The sequence below is a fragment of the Geotrypetes seraphini genome, chromosome 11, assembly GCF_902459505.1.
Source record: "Geotrypetes seraphini chromosome 11, aGeoSer1.1, whole genome shotgun sequence".
Classification (NCBI taxonomy): Eukaryota; Metazoa; Chordata; class Amphibia; order Gymnophiona; family Dermophiidae; genus Geotrypetes; species Geotrypetes seraphini.
Genome location: NC_047094.1, coordinates 5,453,901 through 5,477,858, shown reverse-complemented (window position 1 = coordinate 5,477,858; position 23,958 = coordinate 5,453,901). Strand labels below are relative to the sequence as shown.

At 40.8% G+C, this 23,958-nt stretch overlaps 1 protein-coding gene across 2 annotated transcripts in view; it reads right to left on the bottom strand.

Moving 5' to 3' along the window:
- Nucleotides 1-3,282: 3,282 nt before the first annotated feature.
- The window catches only part of CHTF18 (chromosome transmission fidelity factor 18), a 103,263-nt gene continuing 82,587 nt past the window's right edge, over nt 3,283-23,958 (bottom strand). For both annotated transcript variants that reach the window (XM_033963991.1, XM_033963990.1), the window contains 4 exons: nt 16,037-16,181; nt 9,197-9,328; nt 4,628-4,685; nt 3,283-3,695 (listed from right to left, as the gene is read on the bottom strand). In XM_033963991.1, the coding sequence (XP_033819882.1) occupies nt 3,553-3,695; nt 4,628-4,685; nt 9,197-9,328; nt 16,037-16,181 (478 nt within the window). In that variant the 3' untranslated portion in view covers nt 3,283-3,552. The remainder of the gene's footprint in view (nt 3,696-4,627; nt 4,686-9,196; nt 9,329-16,036; nt 16,182-23,958) is intronic.

Genomic DNA, 23,958 nt, shown 5'->3' with positions numbered 1-23,958 from the left:
ACCGATTACTGCCATTTCAAGCAGCTATTTGGGATGCAGACTTTCATCATCTATATATCAACACTTTAGGAAACTGCTAAAGACTTATTTATTTAGGAAATTTTTTAAAGACTGAATTTGTATTTCATTCTGTGGTTGTAGCAGTTTTCTATTTTGTTAAACCGCATAGATCTGAAGGGAAATACGGGATACAAATGTTATGTTATGGCACTGACCTGTTAAGTCATCCTGGTGGTCCCCTACCCCATGTTGCTCTCCTTTTCCATGCTTCAACTTCTCTGTAAAGACTTGTCGTTCTTTTCCTCCTTCCAAATTGTTCGTAAACCACTTCAATATTTTGAGAAGCGGTATTCGATAGCGCTGTACATTAGAACATTCAAGACACAGTCCCTGGTTCAGAAGATCTTATAATCTACTGAACAGAGAAATATGACAAGTAGGGGGTAAGGGAGTGCCTTAGAGCGAGTGGAAAAGAAGTGGGTCTTTAGCCTGGATATGAACATAACCACCACATTTTCCATCTATAAAGTCTTTGAGATTTAAGAGATTCTGCATGTATACATTTTCCCATCAAGCACATGGAATGCCCATCCTTTTGCCACTAGATCAGAAATGTTATGTGAGTTTGTAAAGAAATTTCTTTAATGAAGGGTAGTATGACCTTATTGCTTCAAGGAAGTGCTTAGGGGAGGGTTCTTCGAGTGGGCCGATGGCCCTTTTTTGCCGTCATACTCTATGTTAGTCTGACTGTAAGATTTTGTACATTGGGTTAGTCCTTTGTTGTTGTATTGGATTACTGTCACATCATCTGAAAAGAGGTTCAGAGAAGAGTCATAGCTCATTTATGAAGGCAGGCTTAACAGGTTAGTGTTTATCAACCTAGAAGAGAGAGAACCAAGAGGGGATATGATAGAGTGGTGTGAAATGATTATTTAGTCTTTGAAAAAGTACTAGAGGCAAATGCTGTAGGAAACTTAACTAGTAGTAGATTTCAAACAGATAAAGCTGTTCACGGAGTTGCCTCTGGGCTTTAGCAACTATGATCCAGACAGGGATCCCCACATTTCAGATCACTCATTGGGAATCTGTTAGGTACAACGTGATCCATACTGGTCCCCATCTATGACAGGAGAAAACTAATGTACTTCATCCTAATCAAACTGGCTTCCATCATTGTCATTCTACAGAATTTTCTTTGCTAGGACTTACTACCAAAATACTATACCATCTTGATCATCATCAATCAGTACTGCTTATTTCCCTAGATCTCTCCTCTGCCTTTGATTCTATAGATCACAGCCTGCTTTTAACTCGACTTCACGAAATCGGTTTGTCTGACCAGGCCATGGACTGGTTTGTTTCCTACTTCACTGATAGATCATCTAAGGTTATTTTTAACAGCACGTCGTCTGAACCTTTTACCGCTAAACATGGAATACCACAGGGATCCATTCTGTCACCATTGCTTTTCAATATCTTCCTGTCGCCCCTTCTGAAGGTGGGCCAATCTATTGGCTTTACCACATTTGCTTACGCGGACAATGTGCAACTAATCCATCCCATTGATCTCAACAATACGGAAGAGGTAGCTTCCATTAACCATAAATTAGGAACAATCAAATCATGGTTAGACTCAAGCAAACTGGCTCTCAATATCAACAAATCAAAACTCATGATTTTTCCTTTTAAAGAAGGAACGACGCTTCAGGCTCCTCTGAAGCTTGAATCGCTCCCCATCAAAATTGTCCCTACTTTAAAACTATTAGGAGTTACTTTGGACAGTAAATTTTCTTATCATTTTCATATTAGCACGGTCGTTCAGAAATGTTTCTATCGACTCAGGATGATACGTTCCCTTGCTAAGTTGCTTGAACCAGCCTCCTTGAACACACTGATCCACTCCCTAGTAATCTCTTGTATAGACTACTGTAACGCCCTGTATAAGGGCATTACAAAAAAGGAAATTAGACGGCTTCAGATTGTACAAAACACAGCTATTAAGATCATTTGAGGCGCAAAGAAATACGATCACGTCTCGCCCTTTCTGATTAGTGCACATTGGTTACCAGTTCAACATAGAATCAGTTATAAAATCCTACTTTTAACATTTACAACAAAATTAAACAACCAACCAGAGTTCATCAACAGACTTTTAATTCCCTACAATACTTTAAAATCTCTTCATTCAACGTCTCAGAATCTTGTTATACCTTTTTAAAATTGATTAATACGTTGCGCTCCAACAGTTTTGCCGTCACTGCCCCTACTCTCTGGAATTCGTTGCCCAACCATTTGCGCAATGAGTCCGATTTAAAACAATTTAAAGCAAAACTAAAAACATTCTTGTTCCAGGATGCTTTTGGACAAAATTTAGATCAAATTGTTACTTTTTATCCTAACGTATTGTACTTTCCCTTTAGGTCGCACTCTTCTTTAACGATTGTAGTTCTTCCCCACTTTCCTATTGTGCTTTATTATGACACTTGGATTTTATCCAGTATCCCTTGTTTTAATATGTTTTTATGTAATTTTATATTATACACCGCTTAGAAAACTGATTAAGCGGTTTAAAATTTTTTTTAATAAACTTGAAACTTGAAGGTGCTGGGTTGAGAGACCATTGGTCTGACCCAGCATGGCATGCCTAATATTCTTATTTTCCTTGGCTTAGCTATCCCTTGATGGTGCTCTCACTGTAAGATTTTTTTTATATTTACCTTTTGAAAATGAGTTGTTGAATTAGTCCATAATAGGACTTCATATTTTTACACATGGCACACAGAACAAAAATTGTAAAAACTCCCCAGTCTTGCAACTTCATTTGCAGATGCAAATGGTTTGCAAACATCATTGTTTATACACTATTTTGACAGGAATGCAGCAGTGAAAAAATGAATCATACACACATATCCATGTTCTATCCCCCTTCCCTGGCTCAATATTTTTAGCTTTTATTTGGAGATGCTAAATGAACTGAATCTCCTGGTGGATGCCTTCATATCCGCTTCCTCGAGCTTACCTCCCCTCCTTTCACTGGGAAATTAAAATAAACAAGGTTCTACAGTTTTACCCATGTGAATGAAGCTGGTTTCATTACAGGATCAGATGGCCCTACAACAGCATTCGAATTTTGATAAGGACTGTAGTGAAAAATGAAGCAGAATTATCTACCGGAAATTGTATCACCATTAGACATTAAAATGCACTTCTTTCATCTTGGAAAGATGCCCTTTTAAGTCTAGCAACATTCTTTAACTTAAGTTGAGAATAAACATCAACAAAAATCTTAAATATTTTTTATTCAACTTCCAAGAGGAAAACCTTTTATATAAAAACTATTTTCAATAAATTTAAGCACTTCTGTATATTGTAGAATATACAACTTTATAGATCTGAAAAGAAATGAAGAGTACAAGAGCATTTAAGGATTTGTAAAAAAAATAAAGCAATAGTCCATGAAACTATTTTGTTACTTTAATTTTACAAAATGGCTGCGTAGCAAAACATCCCAGGAGCATCTTCATTCCTTTTGGTCTTCAGCTTCTTTATGATCTACAACAAATCTTTGATATAGACATTCCTCCTGACAGCATTTGACATGCCTTCATTGAAGCGAAACCAGACATCACTGTTCCCCACTGCTTTCCCGATTTGCTTTTCTATTGACCGAGTCTCACATTCTGAATTTGATTTTGCTATGAAAGTTAAAGCAAGGCAAAAAAATTTAAACAAATGTACTGCAACTTTAAAAAAAAAAAACACGATAAAAAATGATAAAAAAGAGCAGATTCATCCATTTCTATCAGGTTTCTCTAACTGAACATTTAAAAAGATATCTAATTTTCTTTTTTTACTGCCAAGGAATATGGCATTTCATATGTAACACTTGGCCCTTGAAAGTCAGAGGCAATATTAGGGAAGAGGTTTAGCATTTGCTCCATTGGATTTACAGAGATTTTAACAAAATTGAATTTTGTGGTGTTAAAGCAACCAACTAGCCCTAGATAATAATAATAATAACTTTATTTTTGTATACCGCAATACCAGAAGCAGTTCAGAGCGGTTTACAGAGGAAGAAACTGTAAATAGACAGCAAAGTTACAGAGAGTATTGTCAATTACATTGGTAGAGAATCCTTAAAATGGTGACTCTCAGAGATAGGGTTGGAATACAATTTCCAACATCAGTATCACATATTTACATGAATTAGGCCAAAGCTCATAAATATTTACCTCGGGAGCAGCACCTGCTGGATCCCATTATGTGCCACCCAGGGCCAGTTGGTAGTTTTCAGTGGCATTATCTGAATAACAACAGACCACTTGGGCATTATCTGGATCGTATCAAGATAATTCATGGCCTCTGGAGTTATCGGATTACCAGCGATATTCAATCTGCTAATTGAATAATTACGCAAAGAAAGTTAAGACAGCAAAAGGGCTGTCCTAATAGGCTGACTATCACCTTTCTCCAGATGGAGCTGGCAACAACTCGGCACTACCCGCTATCCAGATATTGATGCTAAACACAGAGGTGTCGAAATCGAGCCAGAAATGAAGCCCTTCAAAACCTAAGCCAAGAATTTCTTGATGTACGCAGCTTACACAAGCAAACTTTATACATATACCTGTAGTTGAAGACACCAGCTTCTTGATAACTGGACGCCCAAAGAAGTCCTTTTCAGGCTGTGAATGAAAGCAAAAGGTACCTCATTAGCTTCCTTTCTTTTACTGAAAGGGGAAATATGTCTAATCGTCACAATACCCAGATGGTGACTCTCTCTAAACAAACAGGACCTTACGGTCTATGCGGTCTGAACATCCCCATCAACGACTCAGACAGATCTCTGAGGGAGAGGACGGAATTTTAGAGCTATCTCCACCACCTCCACACATCTACTGCTCTTTCTATCTATAAAAAAATATTTCTTAGAGTTGGGACTAATCTAGTGACTTTTACCTTCATCCTAGGACCCCCCTATTCCAGAACGTCTTTTCCAATGAAAGGACTTGCCTCTTGTGCACTTAACACCTTGGAGTTATTTAAAATATCTATCATATCCTTCCTTTTCCACATTTCCACCGAGGTACACCAGTGCTACTAATCAGCATCTGTTGATATCTGTAAACAAATCAATTTTCAGCTACAACAACAAAAGTACATGAGACATCTGCTGTATTTACTTGTAACAAGCACATTTTGTAGGTTGGGTTAGTCCTTTGTTGTTGTATTGGATTACTGTCACATCATCTGAAAAAATGATGCTTCAAACAGGTTCAGAGAACAGTCATAGCTGGCCAATATTCAAAGTGAGTTAACTGACAGGAAACAGCCATTTTCCGGTTAACTCGCTTGTTTTCTGATACCCCCAGAAGAGGATCCTTGGAGGAATGACCTTCCTCTATCACAATTCCATAATTCCTAGAGCTCCAAGCAACGATCAGAAACAGCAACTCATCCTTCTTAAAACTGTAGAATCATTGTCCTTGTTAGCCAAGAGCTTCCCTTGATAGCTGGCTATTTCCCATAGACTTCCCCAGATTACCACAGAACCGAAATTGGGGACAGGGACATCTTGTCCTCCTGGTCACAGACAAACTCCCACAATGCCTATTGACTAGCAAAAGCAATCGTAATCTGGATGATAGAGAGGGAAGAAGAAGACCTCCGAACACCCCTCCCTGTTTAAGGCAAAAAGACCAACATACAAGCAGAACAAACTTCTGCAAGAAAGAGCTGAGAGAACAGCCACTCAAGGTGGATAAAAATCAATGATTAAAAAAAAAAAAATCAGATTTTTATTTAAATTGGGTTTTTTATTTTAATCAGATTTTTAAAATTTTAAATGGATTATTTAAAACAAAATGCTTTTTTGAGGAAAATCCTATCCAAAGCGCGTTTTCTATTTAAGATACATTATAGTCCAAAAGTTATTTATAATGAAATAAGATTTCATTTCTAATTATGTAGCATTGGGCTGTATATTTATAAAATGTTTAAATTTTTTGGTAAATGAATTAATATTACAATTTTATTTTTATATCGCTGTACCTTACTGTTCCCCTACAGTTTAAATTATAAAATAATTGACAATATTTGTGAAGTGTACACAAAAAATACAAAAACTTTTTCTAATAAAACTTTGTTAATAAGTTTTCAAAGATCACTTGAAATGCACCAAAAATCAAAGGAACAAGATCAGGAACCAAATGAGCTGCTTGAAAGGATATCAGATGCTCCATAAATCAGTTTTGAGGTCTACCCTTCATACAGGGGAAGACAAACACCAAAGTAGAGCTAGATGGAAGTCTAAAAGTGGTAAAAACAAAGTCCTCTGTCAGATAATTAGGCACTAAACCATGTAGAACATTATAAAGTGAGCAGCCAGATTTGAACCCAATCCTGGCCTCCACCAGGAGTCAATGAAGTTGGCAATAATAGGAAGTAACATGATCATATTTCATCAGCAGATTGCTATGTTCTAACTAAACTATACATAGCCGATGAAATGCTTGTTTGAAGCTTGGTTTTGCATTTCTCAAAACTGTGAACTTGTGTCTGCAGAGATCACAGCAAAAATATTATAAAATAAATAGAATTGAGAAAAAGACCTTAGCCCCATTGTTCCTTTGCAAATCAATATACACAGAATCAACCCCTTACCTCTTAAGTGCTAAGTTTATATATTTGTCTAAGGAGCTAAGTGTGAAGAACAAAATGCTGGCCTACATTTAACACAATAACTCCAAAAAAATAATAATACCGCCAAAGATACTTATCAGATCATTAACAAAGGTTCTTAAACCAGAAGCACTTAACATTCTTATTCACTCCCTAATTATTTCTAGGTTGGATTATTGTAATTCTTTATACTGTGGCATAACTCATAAAGAAATAAGAAGACTACAAATAATACAAAATACAGCTATAAAAATGATAACAAACTCAAAAAAATATGATCATGTTACACCTCTCCTACAAGATGCACACTGGTTACCTATTATACACAGAATAACGTTTAAAATCGTATTATTAACATTTAAAATCATAGAAACATAGAAATAGACGGCAGATAAGGGCCCACGGCCCATCTAGTCTGCCCACCTTAATGTCCCTTCCCTACCTTTGCCCTGTGAATAGATCCCATGTGCCGATCCCATTTGGCCTTAAAATCAGGCACGCTGCTGGCCTCAATCACCTGTAGTGGAAGACTATTCCAGCGATCAACCACTCTTTCAGTGAAAAAGAATTTCCTGGTGTCACCTCGTAGTTTCCCGCCCCTGATTTTCAACGGATGCCCTCTTGTTGTCGTGGGACCCTTGAAAAAGAAGATATCTTCCTCCGCCTCGATGCGGCCCGTAAGATACTTGAACGTCTCGATCATGTCCCCCCTCTCTCTGCGCTCCACAATCCAACAATCACACGAGCCGTTATTTCTGGACAGACTACTAATCCCTTACTCTTCACTAAGGACGCTGAGATCGACGCAACAAAACTTATTAACCATCCCTTCTTTAAAAATAATTGAGTAACCATATTTTCAATACAAGCACCCCAACTGTGGAATAATTTACCAATTTATCTACATAGCGAACCATCACTGGTCAAATTTAAACGCGGTTTGAAAAGCATTCTTTATAAAGATGCATTCAATACATAGAGAAATAATTGTAATAAACACAGTACCTATTCTTTAAAGAATCAAATGAGTAGGACATCAACATGGAAACTATATGTGCTTTTGCAATTTTAATTTTAATCTTAATCCTCTTTTTTCCCTTCATTCAAAAGATCATTAATACTAATCTGGATCTTTATCTATTCTTCATATTAAAACTATCTACTTTTAAACAAATTAATTATTCCTAACATTACCACTTTCCATGAATCATTTTAAAATAACTGAAGCTCTTTCTATCAATTAATTTTCTTCATAATTTTTTTCTTTTTTCTAAATTGACCCTGCCCTTATGTACAAACCTTAAACATTTTTTATATTTATTTTTTCTTTTTATTCTTTTTTAATTAATTTTATAAATTGTATTTCTCCCTTTTCCCTACTTGTTTCAGTTTGTATTAATAGAACATAATGATTAGTCTGTATAATAGTCTTATTTGTATTTGTCATCCCTGGCTTTTACAATTATGTAATACGCATTGAAATATTGGATATTGCGTAAAATCAAAATTTAATAAACTTGAAACTTGAACTTGAATAGAGGCCATATGAAGCAGTAAAAAGTCTAATGAACTCACAGGGCGACCAAATATTTAATCCAAAATATAATATAATATAATATGTGAGGGAGAAGGTCCTCAGTGTGAAGGATAAGCGAAGGGAGAAAGTCTCCAGCGCTTTACACACATTAATGAAGATATAATAACCTCCACCTGCACACCATCACTGGCAGCGGTTTTCTTTGCCTCACCATTGATTCCAACTCTCCGGACCGTGCCTACAAGCTAAGTTGCTTTTTTTCATCTAGGAGTCGTCCTACTCTGTCTCTTTTGAGCACTATAGTGTTGTGATTAATCACTTAATTAGTTATTCACTGCTTTGTGATTATTTTGGGCAGGTGGAGTTTATTATATCTTCACTAATGTGTGTAAAGCGCTGGAGAATTTCTCCCTTCACTTATCCTTCACACTGAGGACCCTCTCCCTCACCTATTATATTTTGGATTAAATATTTAGTGCTCCAGACAGTCGTCCTGTGAGTTCATTAGACTTTTTACTGCTTCATTTGGCCTACATTTAAGGCATCAGATCAGCAATGTAGACACAATTCTCTTTAGGTCACCAAAGCAAAACTGACACGCGATCAACAGCCGCCTCCTATAGAGGCATCCTATAGAGCAGTGGTTCCCAACCCTGCTCTGGAGGACCACTAGGCCAGACGGGTTTTCAGGATAGCCCTAATGAATATGCGTGGAGCAGATTTGCATGCCTAGCACCTCCATTATATGCAGATGTCTCTCATGCGTATTCATTAGGGCTATCCTGAAAACCTGACTGGCCTGGTGGTCCTCCAAGACAGGGTTGGGAACCACTGCTCTAGAGAATCAGATTCTTATTCTCTACCTTCATCCAACCCTTAGCTTCTCCGGTGTGCTTGGCAATGGAGATGGGTGTTTTAATCATACGCCTTCCCATTGTCATCCCAGTATTTCTCTCTCTGCATCCCACCCTTACTTACCCTTTCTTCAAAGGCAGCTTTCCTCAGGATGTTCTCTAGCCGCTGTTCGTGGTTTCGGATGGAGGATTTGGGCTGTCCTTTGCCACTGTTCTTCTCCTTTGTATTCTGTGGGATTTCTGAGGAGTTTTCAGCCTGTTGAGAAAGAGTAAACTGAAAACTAGTGTAAACTGATAATGCCTTAAAATATTAGCTACCATCTCTGCAATATCTTCCTCTTTAATGCTTTCTCATATCAAGGACATCTTGTCAATGACAAACTCCAAATTCTATGAAGTCTGACTAAACTTAGGCTCCTAAATTAACGAATGGGCTTATTTGCTACTGATAATTGGCACTTAATAGCTCATACTTTTTGTTAACTGGACTTACTTGAAAGTTAGGTGCCTATTCCAAAGTGTGTAGTTAAAATGTGGATGTGTTTTTGAGTTAGACCAAGAAAACCCTGGTATAAATATAGTACACCTAAAAGGATGCCTAGCAACGCCTATAAGACTATAAGACTCTATAAGAGTCACACTTAATGCCCTACTAGTTGGCGCAGATATTTTAGGTAACATATATAGTTTCAAGTTTATTAATATGTTTGATGAATCGCTTATTAAAATTACTAAGCGATGAACAAAATCAAAATAGAGTATAATACAAAGAAACTAACATTTTAACAATATACTTTCATAAAATACAAACATGAGTCGGGAGGGAAAAAGCAAAAGTTACAATTTTCAATTTTGGTAGAAAAATGGAAAAAACAAGAGGGTGAGGGGTGGTTAAACTATAGCACAATTTGAAACCTCACTTAAGAAATTTAAATATTAAAAGCATCTTTAAACAGATAAGATTTTAAAGATTTTTTGAATATTGTGACATCTTTTTCGTTTCTAATATATTGTGGCAGAGCGTTCCATCATTGAGGGCCCATCACAGAGAACATGTCCGATCTTCTTATTCCTATAATTTTCAGAGAAGGAACTGAGAGGAGATTTTGGCCAGATGAACGAAGTGGGCGTTGAGTACTGTGTGGTATTAATAATCTAGATATAAGTTGGGGTTCGTTGAATGCTAGAGTTTTAAAAATTAGCAACATTATTTTAAAAATGATCCTATGGCCGATTGGAAGCCAATGGGCATCTATCAACAACGGTGAGACATGGTCATATTTCCTAGCATTGTATATTAATTTGATTGCAGTGTATATAGAATCAGGGCCAAAATACCTCCCCCTTCCCCCCCAATTGTGCTCAAATCAATTAATTTTCTGTCCTTAGAAACCCTTGCTCTGGTACTTTTCTGGACATACCTCCTTCCCAGTACTTCATTAATGCAGCATTAGTCTTCAATTGCAATTCATTTCAAACAGTCATAAGGGCTGCATTCCTTAAAAATACCAACTCTCTTCACTTCTCTCTGATGGTCTCTAAGATCCTTTGCTTTAAAAATCCAAACTCTTTTCACTTCCCTCTGATGGTCTCTAAGATCCTTTGCTTTAAAAATCCAAACTCTTTTCACTTCCCTCTGATGCTCTCTAAGATCCTTTGCTTTAAAAATCCAAACTCTTTTCTCTTCCCTCTGATGGTCTCTAAGATCCTTTGCTTTAAAAATCCAAATTCTCTTCGCTTCCCTCTGATGGTCTCTAAGATCCTTTGCTTTAAAAATCCAAACTCTTTTCCCTTCCCTCTGATGGTCTCTAAGATCCTTTGCTTTAAAAATCCAAACTCTTTTCACTTCCCTCTGATGGTCTCTAAGATCCTTTGCTTTAAAAATCCAAACTCTTTTCACTTCCCTCTGATGGTCTCTAAGATCCTTTGCTTTAAAAATCCAAATTCTCTTCACTTCCCTCTGATGGTCTCTAAAATCCTTTGCTTTAAAAATTCAAATTCTCTTCACTTCCCTCTGATGGTCTCTAAGATCCTTTGCTTTAAAAATCCAAATTCTCTTCACTTCCCTCTGATGGTCTCTAAAATCCTTTGCTTTAAAAATTCAAATTCTCTTCACTTCCCTCTGATAGTCTCTAAGATCCTTTGCTTTAAAAATCCAAATTCTCTTCACTTCCCTCTGATGGTCTCTAAAATCCTTTGCTTTAAAAATTCAAATTCTCTTCACTTCCCTCTGATAGTCTCTAAGATCCTTTGCTTTAAAAATCCAAATTCTCTTCACTTCCCTCTGATTCTCTCTAAGATCCTTTGCTTTAAAAATCCAAATTCTCTTCACTTCACTCTGATGGTCTCTAAGATCCTTTGCTTTAAAAATCCAAACTCTTTTCACTTCCCTCCGATGGTCTCCAAGATCCTTTGCTTTAAAAATCCAAATTCTCTTCACTTCCCTCTGATGGTCTCTAAAATCCTTTGCTTTAAAAATTCAAATTCTCTTCACTTCCCTCTGATAGTCTCTAAGATCCTTTGCTTTAAAAATCCAAATTCTCTTCACTTCCCTCTGATGGTCTCCAAGATCCTTTGCTTTAAAAATCCAAACTCTTTTCACTTCCCTCCGATGGTCTCTAAGATCCTTTGCTTTAAAAATCCAAATTCTCTTCACTTCCCTCTGATGGTCTCTAAAATCCTTTGCTTTAAAAATTCAAATTCTCTTCACTTCCCTCTGATAGTCTCTAAGATCCTTTGCTTTAAAAATCCAAATTCTCTTCACTTCCCTCTGATAGTCTCTAAGATCCTTTGCTTTAAAAATCCAAATTCTCTTCACTTCCCTCTGATGGTCTCCAAGATCCTTTGCTTTAAAAATCCAAATTCTCTTCACTTCCCTCTGATGGTCTCCAAGATCCTTTGCTTTAAAAATCCAAACTCTTTTCACTTCCCTCCGATGGTCTCTAAGATCCTTTGCTTTAAAAATCCAAATTCTCTTCACTTCCCTCCGATGGTCTCTAAGATCCTTTGCTTTAAAAATCCAAATTCTCTTCACTTCCCTCTGATGGTCTCTAAAATCCTTTGCTTTAAAAATTCAAATTCTCTTCACTTCCCTCTGATAGTCTCTAAGATCCTTTGCTTTAAAAATCCAAATTCTCTTCACTTCCCTCTGATTCTCTCTAAGATCCTTTGCTTTAAAAATCCAAACTCTTTTCACTTCCCTCCGATGGTCTCTAAGATCCTTTGCTTTAAAAATCCAAATTCTCTTCACTTCCCTCTGATGGTCTCTAAAATCCTTTGCTTTAAAAATTCAAATTCTCTTCACTTCCCTCTGATAGTCTCTAAGATCCTTTGCTTTAAAAATCCAAATTCTCTTCACTTCCCTCTGATGGTCTCTAAAATCCTTTGCTTTAAAAATTCAAATTCTCTTCACTTCCCTCTGATAGTCTCTAAGATCCTTTGCTTTAAAAATCCAAATTCTCTTCACTTCACTCTGATGGTCTCTAAGATCCTTTGCTTTAAAAATCCAAATTCTCTTCACTTCCCTCTGATGGTCTCTAAAATCCTTTGCTTTAAAAATTCAAATTCTCTTCACTTCCCTCTGATAGTCTCTAAGATCCTTTGCTTTAAAAATCCAAATTCTCTTCACTTCCCTCTGATGGTCTCTAAGATCCTTCGCTTTAAAAATCCAAACTCTTTTCACTTCCCTCTGATGGTCTCTAAGATCCTTTGCTTTAAAAATCCAAACTCTTTTCACTTCCCTCTGATGCTCTCCAAGATCCTTTGCTTTTATCCATGTTTGTATTTATTTGAAATTAGAAGGCATGCACTGTATCTCCTATTCCCCAAGGACACACTCACGGCAGCCACAGTATAGGATCCTACTATTACTACGACTACTTGTTTGTACAGTGCTGTAGACGTTACATGCACTTTCTCTCTCCCTAGTGGGTTCAGAATCTAAGGTGTTTTTGTATCTGGAGCAGTGTAGGATTAAGCGACTTGCTCAAGGTCACAAGGAGCTGCAGTGGGAAATGAACCTAGTTCCCCAGGATCTCAGCTCACTGCACTAACCAATAGGTTGCTTCTCCACTCAGCAGCAGAATCCCAATAAACTGGCACAGTAATACAGGAGCTGTTAGTCCATCCAAGTCCTTGGGTCCACTTTTCCCAGCTCTTTCTGCTGATTAACACCATCTCTGCTGGGCCACCATCTTCTCAGTAGAAAAGCATTTCCTTAACATTCAATTTTGTCCATAAGCTGCTGCTTTCTAATTTTTTTAAATACAACCTTTTGGTACCTCATGGAAAGCTAACACAGCCTACACATCAACCTCTATTCCTAACCGACTTCTACGATCACAATGCGATGGAAGATTTGCTATTCCGTCAGCATGAGCCCTCTACTAGAAATCCCACCAACCACCAGATCACTGGTAGGACTATTAAACTTTAGGGAAGCGGCAAAACCCCATCACCCACAAGAATAACTCCTAACCAACTTTGACTAGATCTCCTGTATACTTATCTTGGGAACCCTCCCCGATGACTTAAAAAGAACAGTTACAACTGATTCGCAACTGAAATAAGACCCAACTCAAATGTTAGATTTCTCACACTGAGTACAGAAACTATTCTGATACCATAAGAAGTCTGGGCCTCTACTGTTAAAACTGACCTATCTTTACTTGAAGTCCTCACTCCACCTGTCTTATTGCTAACTCAGACTATGCCTATATGTCCTATCCTGATTTATAGTCCTTACACCAACAATTTGTAACCTGTTCTGGGCTCTTTTGGGAGGACGGGCTAAAAAAATTGAACACATAAATAAATACAGTAGACTCTCTGTTAACCAGAACTCAATGACCAGAACTCTCAAGCAAGCATTTATCTGGCATCTATCAATCCCCATGGGTGCAAGACTCTACTCTACTTACTTTATTTCATCTTCCTTCCTCTTTCTTTCTTGCACTAAGGTTTACTTGTATTCTATTATATAGATCCATGGAGGAGGAAATAAAACAGGAAAACAAGCTTTCCCTGAGAATGAAATACAAAACAGAAGGAAATAGGAAGGTGTGGAGGAGTAGTTGGTGATTAGAACAACAGGATGAGAACCAGGGTTCAAATCCCACTGCTGCTCTTTGTGATCTTAGGCTGAGAATTCAGAAATGCCTTCTGTACCTGGATGTAAAAGTGAAAACGCAAGAGCTAAAGCAAAACACAAAATTGGCCCTTGGATTGCATTTTGTAGTATAGCATTTTCAGGGGCTGTTGTTTTTCCAGCCCAAACAGAAAATAAGAATCCTTGAGTAATTTATAGTCACTTTTCCACACTTGTGCTCACAAAAAACATGCTCTAGAGCAACCAACAGGCCCTACAGGATTAATTATCTGGCACTGCCGAATCCAGGGAGAGCGCTTGGCAACAGCTCATTAAAACAGATCGGAGCTTAAGTCAAGAGACTTCGCCTTCCTTTATTTACTTAAAGCTAGCAGCACTGGGTTTTGTTTGAGGGTCTCTCTCCTACTGGTATTGCATTTTATTTCTTGTGAATGAGATTAGCAGTAGAAGATATTCTCTGAAACATGGAAGGTTAAGTAGTTTTGGTGGATTATATTATTGTACATGATACAACCGAATGAACCTAAGGCTTAACAGTAAATTTGAGAGACAGAAATCATACTCCACTTCGACCCTAACTTAGTAGCGAAGTTCACTGCTGTCATGGTATACACAAACCTAACTCATTTGGACACACTGCTCCCCCTAAGACTCTTGATTTATCTAAGCTTTTTGCAAAATTCTTAGGAAAATAAGGAAGATGAAATTTCTCTTGTATTTCACTGTGATGTTCAGTCTGTTGACCGCATCAATCTGGACGGTATTGCGATTTAGAAATGTATTTTAATGTAATGTGGCACCCTTTGATAACTGAATCTCATGAGCCACTTGTGAGGTCCTAAAGTATTTACTCTCTTTCAATATAGCTTCATGAAAGAGAAGTGTAGGAGGTTCCTTAGTGCTGTACTTAGAAAAGTATGAAGCAAGAAAACACGTCCTGCGCAAGGCAGCACCACTTTCCTCCGAGAGTGTCTTGTAGGATAAAAGAACAGTAAAAACACACATCATTGAAGACAAAGTTCTTGTGAAAAGGAAGCATTTTTTTAAAGCTAATAAAATGTGAAATATGGAAAAGAATCATCTGTGAAGAAAAGAGAAAGACGAACCCAGGAGACTAGTGAAAAAAGAAAGAGCCAAGAAAGAAGAGAACTGAAAGTGAGAATTAGCTCAGATCATAAAGGGAATAAAAAAAAGAATGCACAGAATAAATTAGGCAAGCAGCAACTTGTGCGACAACCACCAGGGAAAGTTTTGCTCATTCTTGGACAAAATCCTAAACCAGTTTCTGCAATTTCTAGTAGATTTTTGTTCCTTCAGAAGTCTCTGGAAATTAAATCTTTAAGCAGAAAGATACGTATTTAAAAAATGGGCAAGTTACTCGAGTTCAATGTGGTTTACAATCATTAGACAAGTTCCTGCTAAACTGGGTACGTAGGTAGGGCTGGTCTCGGTCTTCGACCTAGGGGCATGATGGACCACTGGTCTGACCCAGCAGCGGCAATTCTTAGGTTCTTATGATTCTGGAAAACAAATGATACTTAAATAGTCTGACAGATCAGAGGATGGCTCCGGCAACTGTTAACATATATTAACAATTTTGTTTTTAAAATACAATGGTATTTCATCTGCTAAAGGAAAACAATCTAATTCTTTGTATTAGATAGATTATATCCACTAAAAGATGAAGCTATTTGTTCTCTATATAGGAGGAATAGTAATTAAGCTAATTGTCCTCCATGCTAATTGCACCTTTTTGTCCTAGATCAAGTGTTAAAGAGCAAAGACTTATATACAGCAGTTCTACTACTTAGAAATGATTTTGCTCTATACAAAGGTGGCAAACAGTTGCTCGCTTACCCAACCAGCTGTCCGTGCCTGTTGAAGGGCCTCTATTCGTCTCATTTTCTCAAGCTCAATTTCTCTAGCGATAAGCTGTTTGGATTGGTAACTCAGCTGCTTCCGAGTCGGCAGATTGGGAAATCTGCACACATCTTCCACATTACTGCATGATACAAGGGAAAAACAATCATAGATAGGCAAAGGCACAATTCTGCTCACATTATGGGTCATCAGGGAAAGGGAAGATCGTTCTCAGCTCCTAGGGTACCAATATAACCGAAGAATGTTTGCTGGTATGGGAACAGGACAAAGGCTTCCAAAGCTTTTAGGTTGATATGGTCTAATTCTTTTTCTTTGTTACTCTTTTGCTATGGTTTTATATTTTTTTTAATCATATTTCCATTATATTAGCGAAAAGACAACAATCAGTTGTATAATGGCTTCAACAAAATCCCCTTCTCTTTCCGTATTTTCATTATTTCTCAAACCGTGAATTTTCATTGCTGTTTCATCTGTTCTTCTTCCCTCCGTTTCAAATATTCAATTAAAGAATGCACTATTACTCCACCCCTCAAAGGTAAAACAATATTCTGCCATCACCCTTTTAATGCTGTAGTTACTTCCCTTGACTTCTCACCCACTGAGCAGAGTTTCCAAATCTTTTCAAATTGGTCTTTCAGTTTACCGTGACATATATACATGGCAATATTTCTGTTGTACAGTTTCCATGGCACGTGGCTTTTTCTTTTTGAGAGATATGCTGCAGAAGGACACCTCGCCTTAGAGTACAAACAGTCAAACAAAAAAGACAAGGGAGGTCTCTTTTCATGATAAGTGGTGCTCCCTGTATGGCTCTGGACCACAAAGACGTACACCAGATGATATACCTGCTTGCATGGAGCTCCAGTGTGCTGGAATAACAATGCTAGACTTAGTCCTTTGGCTGAGTGGTCTATGCACTAGATTCCTACCCAAATGGTAGGCAATTGACATAGGTATATAGACTGAAAAACCACAAGCTGAATAGAAAAAAAAAAATCAAACAACAACAAAGCCCCTTCAAAATATGTAAGAAAGTAATAATCTAAATTTTCCTAAAAAATAGAGAAAAGACCTCAGTGTCACCTAATGTGCAGCATTTGACAAGGTTCCTCATGAGAGGCTCCTGACAAAATTAAAGGCATGGGATAGGTGGCAAAGTGCATTAAGAGGGTAGGGTTAAATGTGGAGGAGAGTAAATAGTGGAGTGCTGCAGGGATCTGTACTGGGACAGTGTATTTAACTTATTTATAAATGATCTGGAAAGTGGAATGATAATAATAATAGCTTTATTTATATCCTGTCATACCTTTCAGTTTGAGACGATGCTGATAACAGCGAGTTAACATTGGTTGGAATTGGGAAGGGGTAAGTGGGCAGTTATGTGGTTGGGCAGCATAGGGGGGTGGGAGAGGAACGTGTAAGAAGAGGTAGATGTTGAACCATTTTGGAGGTTCAGACAAATTTGTCGAATAAGTGTGTTTTTAGTGATTTTCTGAATGTGTGGTATGATAGTGAATTCAGGATTAGGTCGCTCAGGATGTTGTTCCATATCCCTGCTTAGAAGGCGAGAGTCCTGTTGAGGAATATTTTGAATCGGCATCCTTTGGGGGAGGGGAATGTAAACAGGAGTGTTCTGTGTGTTTCAGGAGGTAGGTGGGAATGGTGCCGAGGAGAGTCTTGTAGCAGAGACAGCCGAATTTGAAGAATATTTTGGCCTTGATGGGTAGCCAGTGAAGTTTCTTGGAATATGGGGTGATGTGTTCAGATTTTTTCAGGCCAAAGATTAGTCGAACGGCAGTGCTCTGGATTAGCCTCAGTTTCTTGATGTTTTTTTGTGCGACCTTAGGTAGATTATGTTGCAGTAATCCAGTGAGCTCAGGGTCAGCGACTGGACCAACAGTCTAAATGATGCGAAATCAAAGAATGGTTTTAGTGTGCGTAGTTTCCATAACAAGTGGAAGCATTTTTTGATAAGGATGTTGGTGTGAGCTTCGAATGTCAGTTGTTGATCTAAGGTGACTCCTAGGATTTTAATTGAAGGATCAATTGGGAAGTTTTTTCCATTTAGGTTGATGGAAGGTTTGGCGGGATTGTTCGGAGGGGAGGCCATAAATACTTTGTTTTTTTTCCAGGTTTAGTTTTAATTTGGAATTTGTGGATCATTGTTCTACTTGGTCGATGATTGAAGAGATGAAGTGTCTGGTTTTGGTTGATAGGATGGAGATGGGAACTATGATTGTGATGTCATCTGCATAGATGTAAGATTGGAGGTTTAGCTTGGATAGTTCTTGGCCTAGGGAGGACATGTATAGGTTGATAAGGGAAGTGATTAACCCTCACTTTTACGAAGCTGAATTAGGCTTTTTTATCAGCAGCCGCAGCAGCATTAGCTCCGATGCTCATAGAATTCCTATGAGCTTCGGAGCTAATATCGCCACAGGCGGAGATAAAAAAAAGCCGAACTTAGGGGCTGGGGGTATAAATTTGTAGATGACACTAAACTATTCGCAGTTGTTAAAACGCATGCAGATTGAGAAAAATTGCAGATAGACCTTAGGAAATTGGAAGACTGGTCTTCTGGCTGCCTCACCTCACCTCAGATCACGACCACCAGGACCCCTCAGGGAAATCAGAGAAGACATGCGGCATGGTTCAAATCCTGGCGTGCCTCCTCGGAACCATAGTAGCCTACGCTCCACCCATTTGCGGACGAACCAGGAAAGATATGGCTCCCGATCCTGGAGACCCGATCCAATCTGCAGGCTGTCCAGAGGGTTTACTACAGTTTCAGGCTTACAGAGCATCCTCCAAAAGCAGACAAAATTTAAATTGTCTGGGATCTCCTGCCGAAGGATCACTCGCACAGAGTTGATCTGCACCATGTGGGCAAACCCGTGAAAAAAAAAATCGAGAGAGACGAGGAATTGAAAATAAATCATGAGCAGAATTAAATGATTTCAACCATATGGCGAAGCTGCAGGAACAAACAGACCAGGACAGGAAGCTCCTGGGCAGATAGCCCAAAGGGAAGGGATCATCTTTTAATTGCCCTGCAGCTGAAGCTATCAGACATACAAGAACCTCTAGTTCAGCCTCCAGAGGGATTGTACAAGAAACCACATGCTAGGGTCCACCTTGGGGCTTAGCGCCCAAGAAAAAGATCTGGGTGTCACTGTAGATAATACGATGAAACCTTTCACCCAATGGCTGAGCTTATGAACTCACAATGTAACAAGATGGATAACAGAGGATATTGATTCTTTTTTAAATACATATCTTTCCCCCTCCATCTTATGTCAGACAGAGGCCTGTGGAAGGGGCCACATGCACGGAAATTTAAGTTACAGTGTGTCAGTTTGCAAGGCTCTGGCTGAAAATTTGGACTAGAAGTTGGTGTTTGACACAATGGAAGAACTAGGTGTCATTCAGGGTTTTTTAAAAAAAAACAAAAAACATTGTTTTATGAAAATACTCTTTACAGATGTCTATACATTTTTCATAGGTATGACAGAGTGCACACATATGTACTCATACTACGAAAAGCAAAGAGGATAGAAAAATAATCCTGATTAGTATGTGGGAGAAGCTATGTGTTTAAACTGAATAAAAATGAATTTGTTATTTATAAGTGATCCTGCCATCTGGTTGGAGCTTCAGAAATAGCTAAGTGTCTTATGCAATCTACTATAGCTAAAAAAAAACAACCCAAAAACCCAAGCAAGAATTTGAGATGTGAAGAGAGAAATGTTTTTCTATATAATTCTATATGACTTGTGCTATGTCCGATTTCAGAAGTAAAAAAAAACACCCCTTCAATTGTGAGCCCACAAGAGAAAAGTGCCTTTATATGATATATAAATTGCTTTGGTGGTACCACAGAATGGCAGTACAGTGGAACCTTGGTTTACGAGCATAATTCGTTCCAGAAGCATGCTCGTAAACCAAATTGCTCATATATCAAAGCAAGTTTCCCCATAGAAAGTAAGGGAAACTCGCTTTGATTGGTTCCACCTTTCCCCCTTTTCTAGCAGACAGCAAACAACTAGTTTTCTTGCTGACAGCCTTGCAAATTCACCAGATGCCATCCCTGCTACCTGCACTCTCACTGTTCCTCTCCCCATTTTGAGCAGTCTCCCCTTTTCCTCTTGCTGAGCCTTGTTCCACACTTCTTCCACCCAGCATTCACACCTCCTCCCCCCTGAGGCTACCGGCGCTGCTCCATTCCCCCCCCCCCTTGAGGCCATTGACGCTGCTCCATACCTCTCCCCGCGATCTGGCATCCCCCCCTGCGAACCGGCATCCTCCCCCCGCTCGCGCTGCCCCCCCTCCACCGCAATCCTACATCCCCCCCCCCGAGCACGGCAATGACATCCCTTACCCCGACTGGGCACCAGCACCAGCACCAGTGCCCGAAGATCCTCCCTCTTCTGGCGTGGCCTAGGCTGGGCGGTGCGTCGGAGATCCTCCCTCTTCTGGTCTGGGCTGGGTGGGACTGGCTTTGAGCATTTGCACATGCTCAAAGCCAGTGCAGCCCAGCCCAGCCCAGAAGAGGGAGGATCTCCGACGCACCGCCCAGCCTAGGCCACGCCAGAAGAGGGAGGATCTTCGGGCACTGGCACTGGTGCCCAGTCGGGGTAAGGGATGTCATTGCCATGCTCGGGGGGATGTAGGATCGCGGAGGGGGGATGCCGGATCACGGGGGGGGGCAGGGGTGCGCTCGTACAGCGTGGCAAGCTCGGTTTACGAGGCACCAAGTTTGCAAATGTTTTGCTCGTCTTGCAAAACACTCGCAAACCGGTGCACTCGTAAACCGAGGTACCACTGTATATCAAATGCATGACCCATATCCATATTACTATCCTCTGCTTGCTAATTCAATTCTCTAGGTTACAGGGTTTAAAAAGCTCCATTAGATATGAAAAAAAATAGATGACCTATACATGGTTTTCTATTTGGGAGAGCATAGTGCCTTTTGGGGATGATTCTATAAACAGCTATCCTCAATTGTAGGCGGCGGTAGGCAGCCAATCAGGATGCATGTTTAAAAAAACCAAACAAAAAAACAGGTGAGGAAGGTTGCCTACATTGTTGGCATCTGTCATAGGTTTACAGAGATACAAGCTCACCCAAGGCTGGGCATGGTTTCACCTAGAAGTGGCCTTGGGTAAGGTTACAATTCTGTGTGCGCTAATTTAAGCATAGCTCGTCTTGAGCAAGCTTAAGCATCCCTATGTGTCTCCCAAGAGCCACAATGGACGTCTGAAATGTAGGCCAGCAAAAGGAGAAATTAGGTTCTTACCTGCTAATTTACTTTCTTTTAGCTTCTCCAGACCAGTAGAGGTTAACTTTACGATTGGGTATATATCTAATCATGACCAGCAGGTGGAGACTGAAAACAAAACTTTGGGACAGTATATCCTAGCCCCTCCTCTCTATTTCCCTCAGTCTGCCGAATAGCCAAGCAGAACCAAGAACTGGAAAACAACAGAGAGAAAAAACAATACTCCGAAAGGAGTAACAAATAACATACCCAAAAATGCTGTTGGAAAATGCAGAGGAGAAATTCCCGAAGGAAGAAGGTCCCCACAGCTCGCCAGCTAAGCCAGCCGAGCCACAGCCGCTGTTCTTCAATTCTCCCCGGCCCTAGAAAAATACTAGAACCCGCAGCAAAAACCAAAAACTGCCCGCGCAACAGCCCCAACAACAACAACAACAGACAGGGTGGGGACCTCTACTGGTCTGGAGAAGCTAAAAGAAAGTAAATTAGCAGGTAAGAACCTAATTTCTCCTTCTTTAGCACTCTCCAGACCAGTAGAGGTTAACTTTACGATTGGGACGTACCAAAGCAGTCCCTCTCACGGGCGGGACCCCCGAAGGGCCGATACCAGAACACGCTCACCGAACACCGCGTCCCGACGCGCCTGAACATCTACCCGATAATGCCGAACAAATGAATGCAAGGAGGACCAAACCGCAGCCTTACAAATATCCACCGGAGGCACGAGCGACGACTCAGCCCAAGAAGCCGCCTGACCCCTAGTGGAATGAGCCTTGAGAAACTCCGGAACCGGCTTCTTACTCAGAAGATAAGCGGAAGCAATCATCTCCTTGATCCAACGCGCAATAGTAGCCTTAGAAGCGCCAGCCCCCCGACGAGGACCCGCCAGAAGCACAAAGAGATGATCGGAGCTCCGAAAATCCCGGGTCCGCTGCACATAAGCATGGAGGACCCGACCGACATCCAACTTGCGCAGCTGTCGTTGCTCAGAAGAACCCTCCCGACTACCCAAGACCGGGAGGACCACCGATTGATTGACATGAAAAGGAGAAACTACCTTCGGCAGAAAGGAAGGAACAGGCCGCAAAACAACCCGCTCCTTCGAAAACTCCAGGAAGGGAGCCCTACAAGAGAAAGCCTGTAGCTCAGACACCCGTCTAGCGGAAGTAATGGCCACCAAAAAGACCGACTTCAGCGTAAGGTCCTTCAACGAACAGCCATCCAACGGCTCGAAAGGAGGGCGCACTAGAACAGAGAGAACCAGATTGAGATCCCAAGAGGGAATCGAGGGCCTTATGGGAGGCCTGATCAACTTGGCCGCCCTAAGAAAGCGAATCACATCAGGAATGGCTGACAAACGCTGACCTGTCACCAGCCCCCGAAAAGCCGACAGGGCCGCCAGATGAACCCGAAGAGAAGACCAGGCCAGGCCCCTATCCAGGCCATCCTGCAAAAACTCTAGAATGTTAGGCAGAGAAGCGCGAAAGGAGACCACTCCCCGCGCTCGGCACCATTCCTCAAAAAGACGCCAAACCCGTACATAAGCCCGAGAGGTAGAAAGCCTCCGGGACCCCAAAAGTGTAGAGATCACCTTGTCGGAATATCCCTTCTTACTCAGGCGGCCCCTTTCAAGAGCCAAGCCGTAAGACAAAAGGGAGACGGGTCGAACATGGGAATGGGACCCTGCGTCAGAAGATCGCACTCGAGAGGCAGAGGAAGAGGATCCGCCACCAGATGCCTCACCAGATCCGCATACCACGGACGACGAGGCCAATCCGGAGCCACCAAGACCACCAGCCCCGGATGGCGAACAATGCGAAGCAGTACTCTGCCTACTAATGGCCACGGAGGGAACACATACAACAGCCCCTCCGTTGGCCACGGTTGGACCAGAGCATCCAGACCCTCGGCCAGACCGTCCCTGCGACGACTGAAGAAGCGGGGTACTTTGGCGTTGCCACTTGTAGCCATCAGATCCATCAGGGGCTGCCCCCAAGCACGCACTAGCAACTGAAACGCCTCGGCGCCGAGACACCACTCTCCCGGATCCAAGAAGTGACGACTGAGGAAGTCCGCCTGAACGTTTTCTACCCCGGCAATGTGAGAGGCCGAGAGGTCCAGAAGATGCGACTCCGCCCAAACCATGAGCCGAGCCGCCTCCTGCGCCACCAGAGTGCTCTTGGTGCCCCCCTGACGATTGACATAAGCCACCGCCGTGGCATTGTCCGACAGGACTCTGACCGACTTGCCCAACAAAAGGGAGTGGAAAGCCAACAGCGCTAGCCGGACCGCCCTGGTCTCCAACACGTTGATCGACCAGGAGGCCTCCTCCGTGGACCAGGTTCCCTGAGCTGAGTGACCCAGACACTGGGCCCCCCAACCCAGGAGACTCGCATCCGTAAGGAGCACCGTCCACTGCGGAAGATCCAGACCCACCCCCTGAACTAGGTGAGGGGTCCGGAGCCACCAACGCAGACTGCAGCGCGCCAAGCCTCGCAGGGGAACCGGAACATCCATCCCGTGCCTCTGGGGAGACCACCTCCGGAGCAGAGCATACTGGAGAGGACGCATGTGGGCCCGCGCCCACCTCACCACGTCCAGGGACGCCGCCATCGACCCC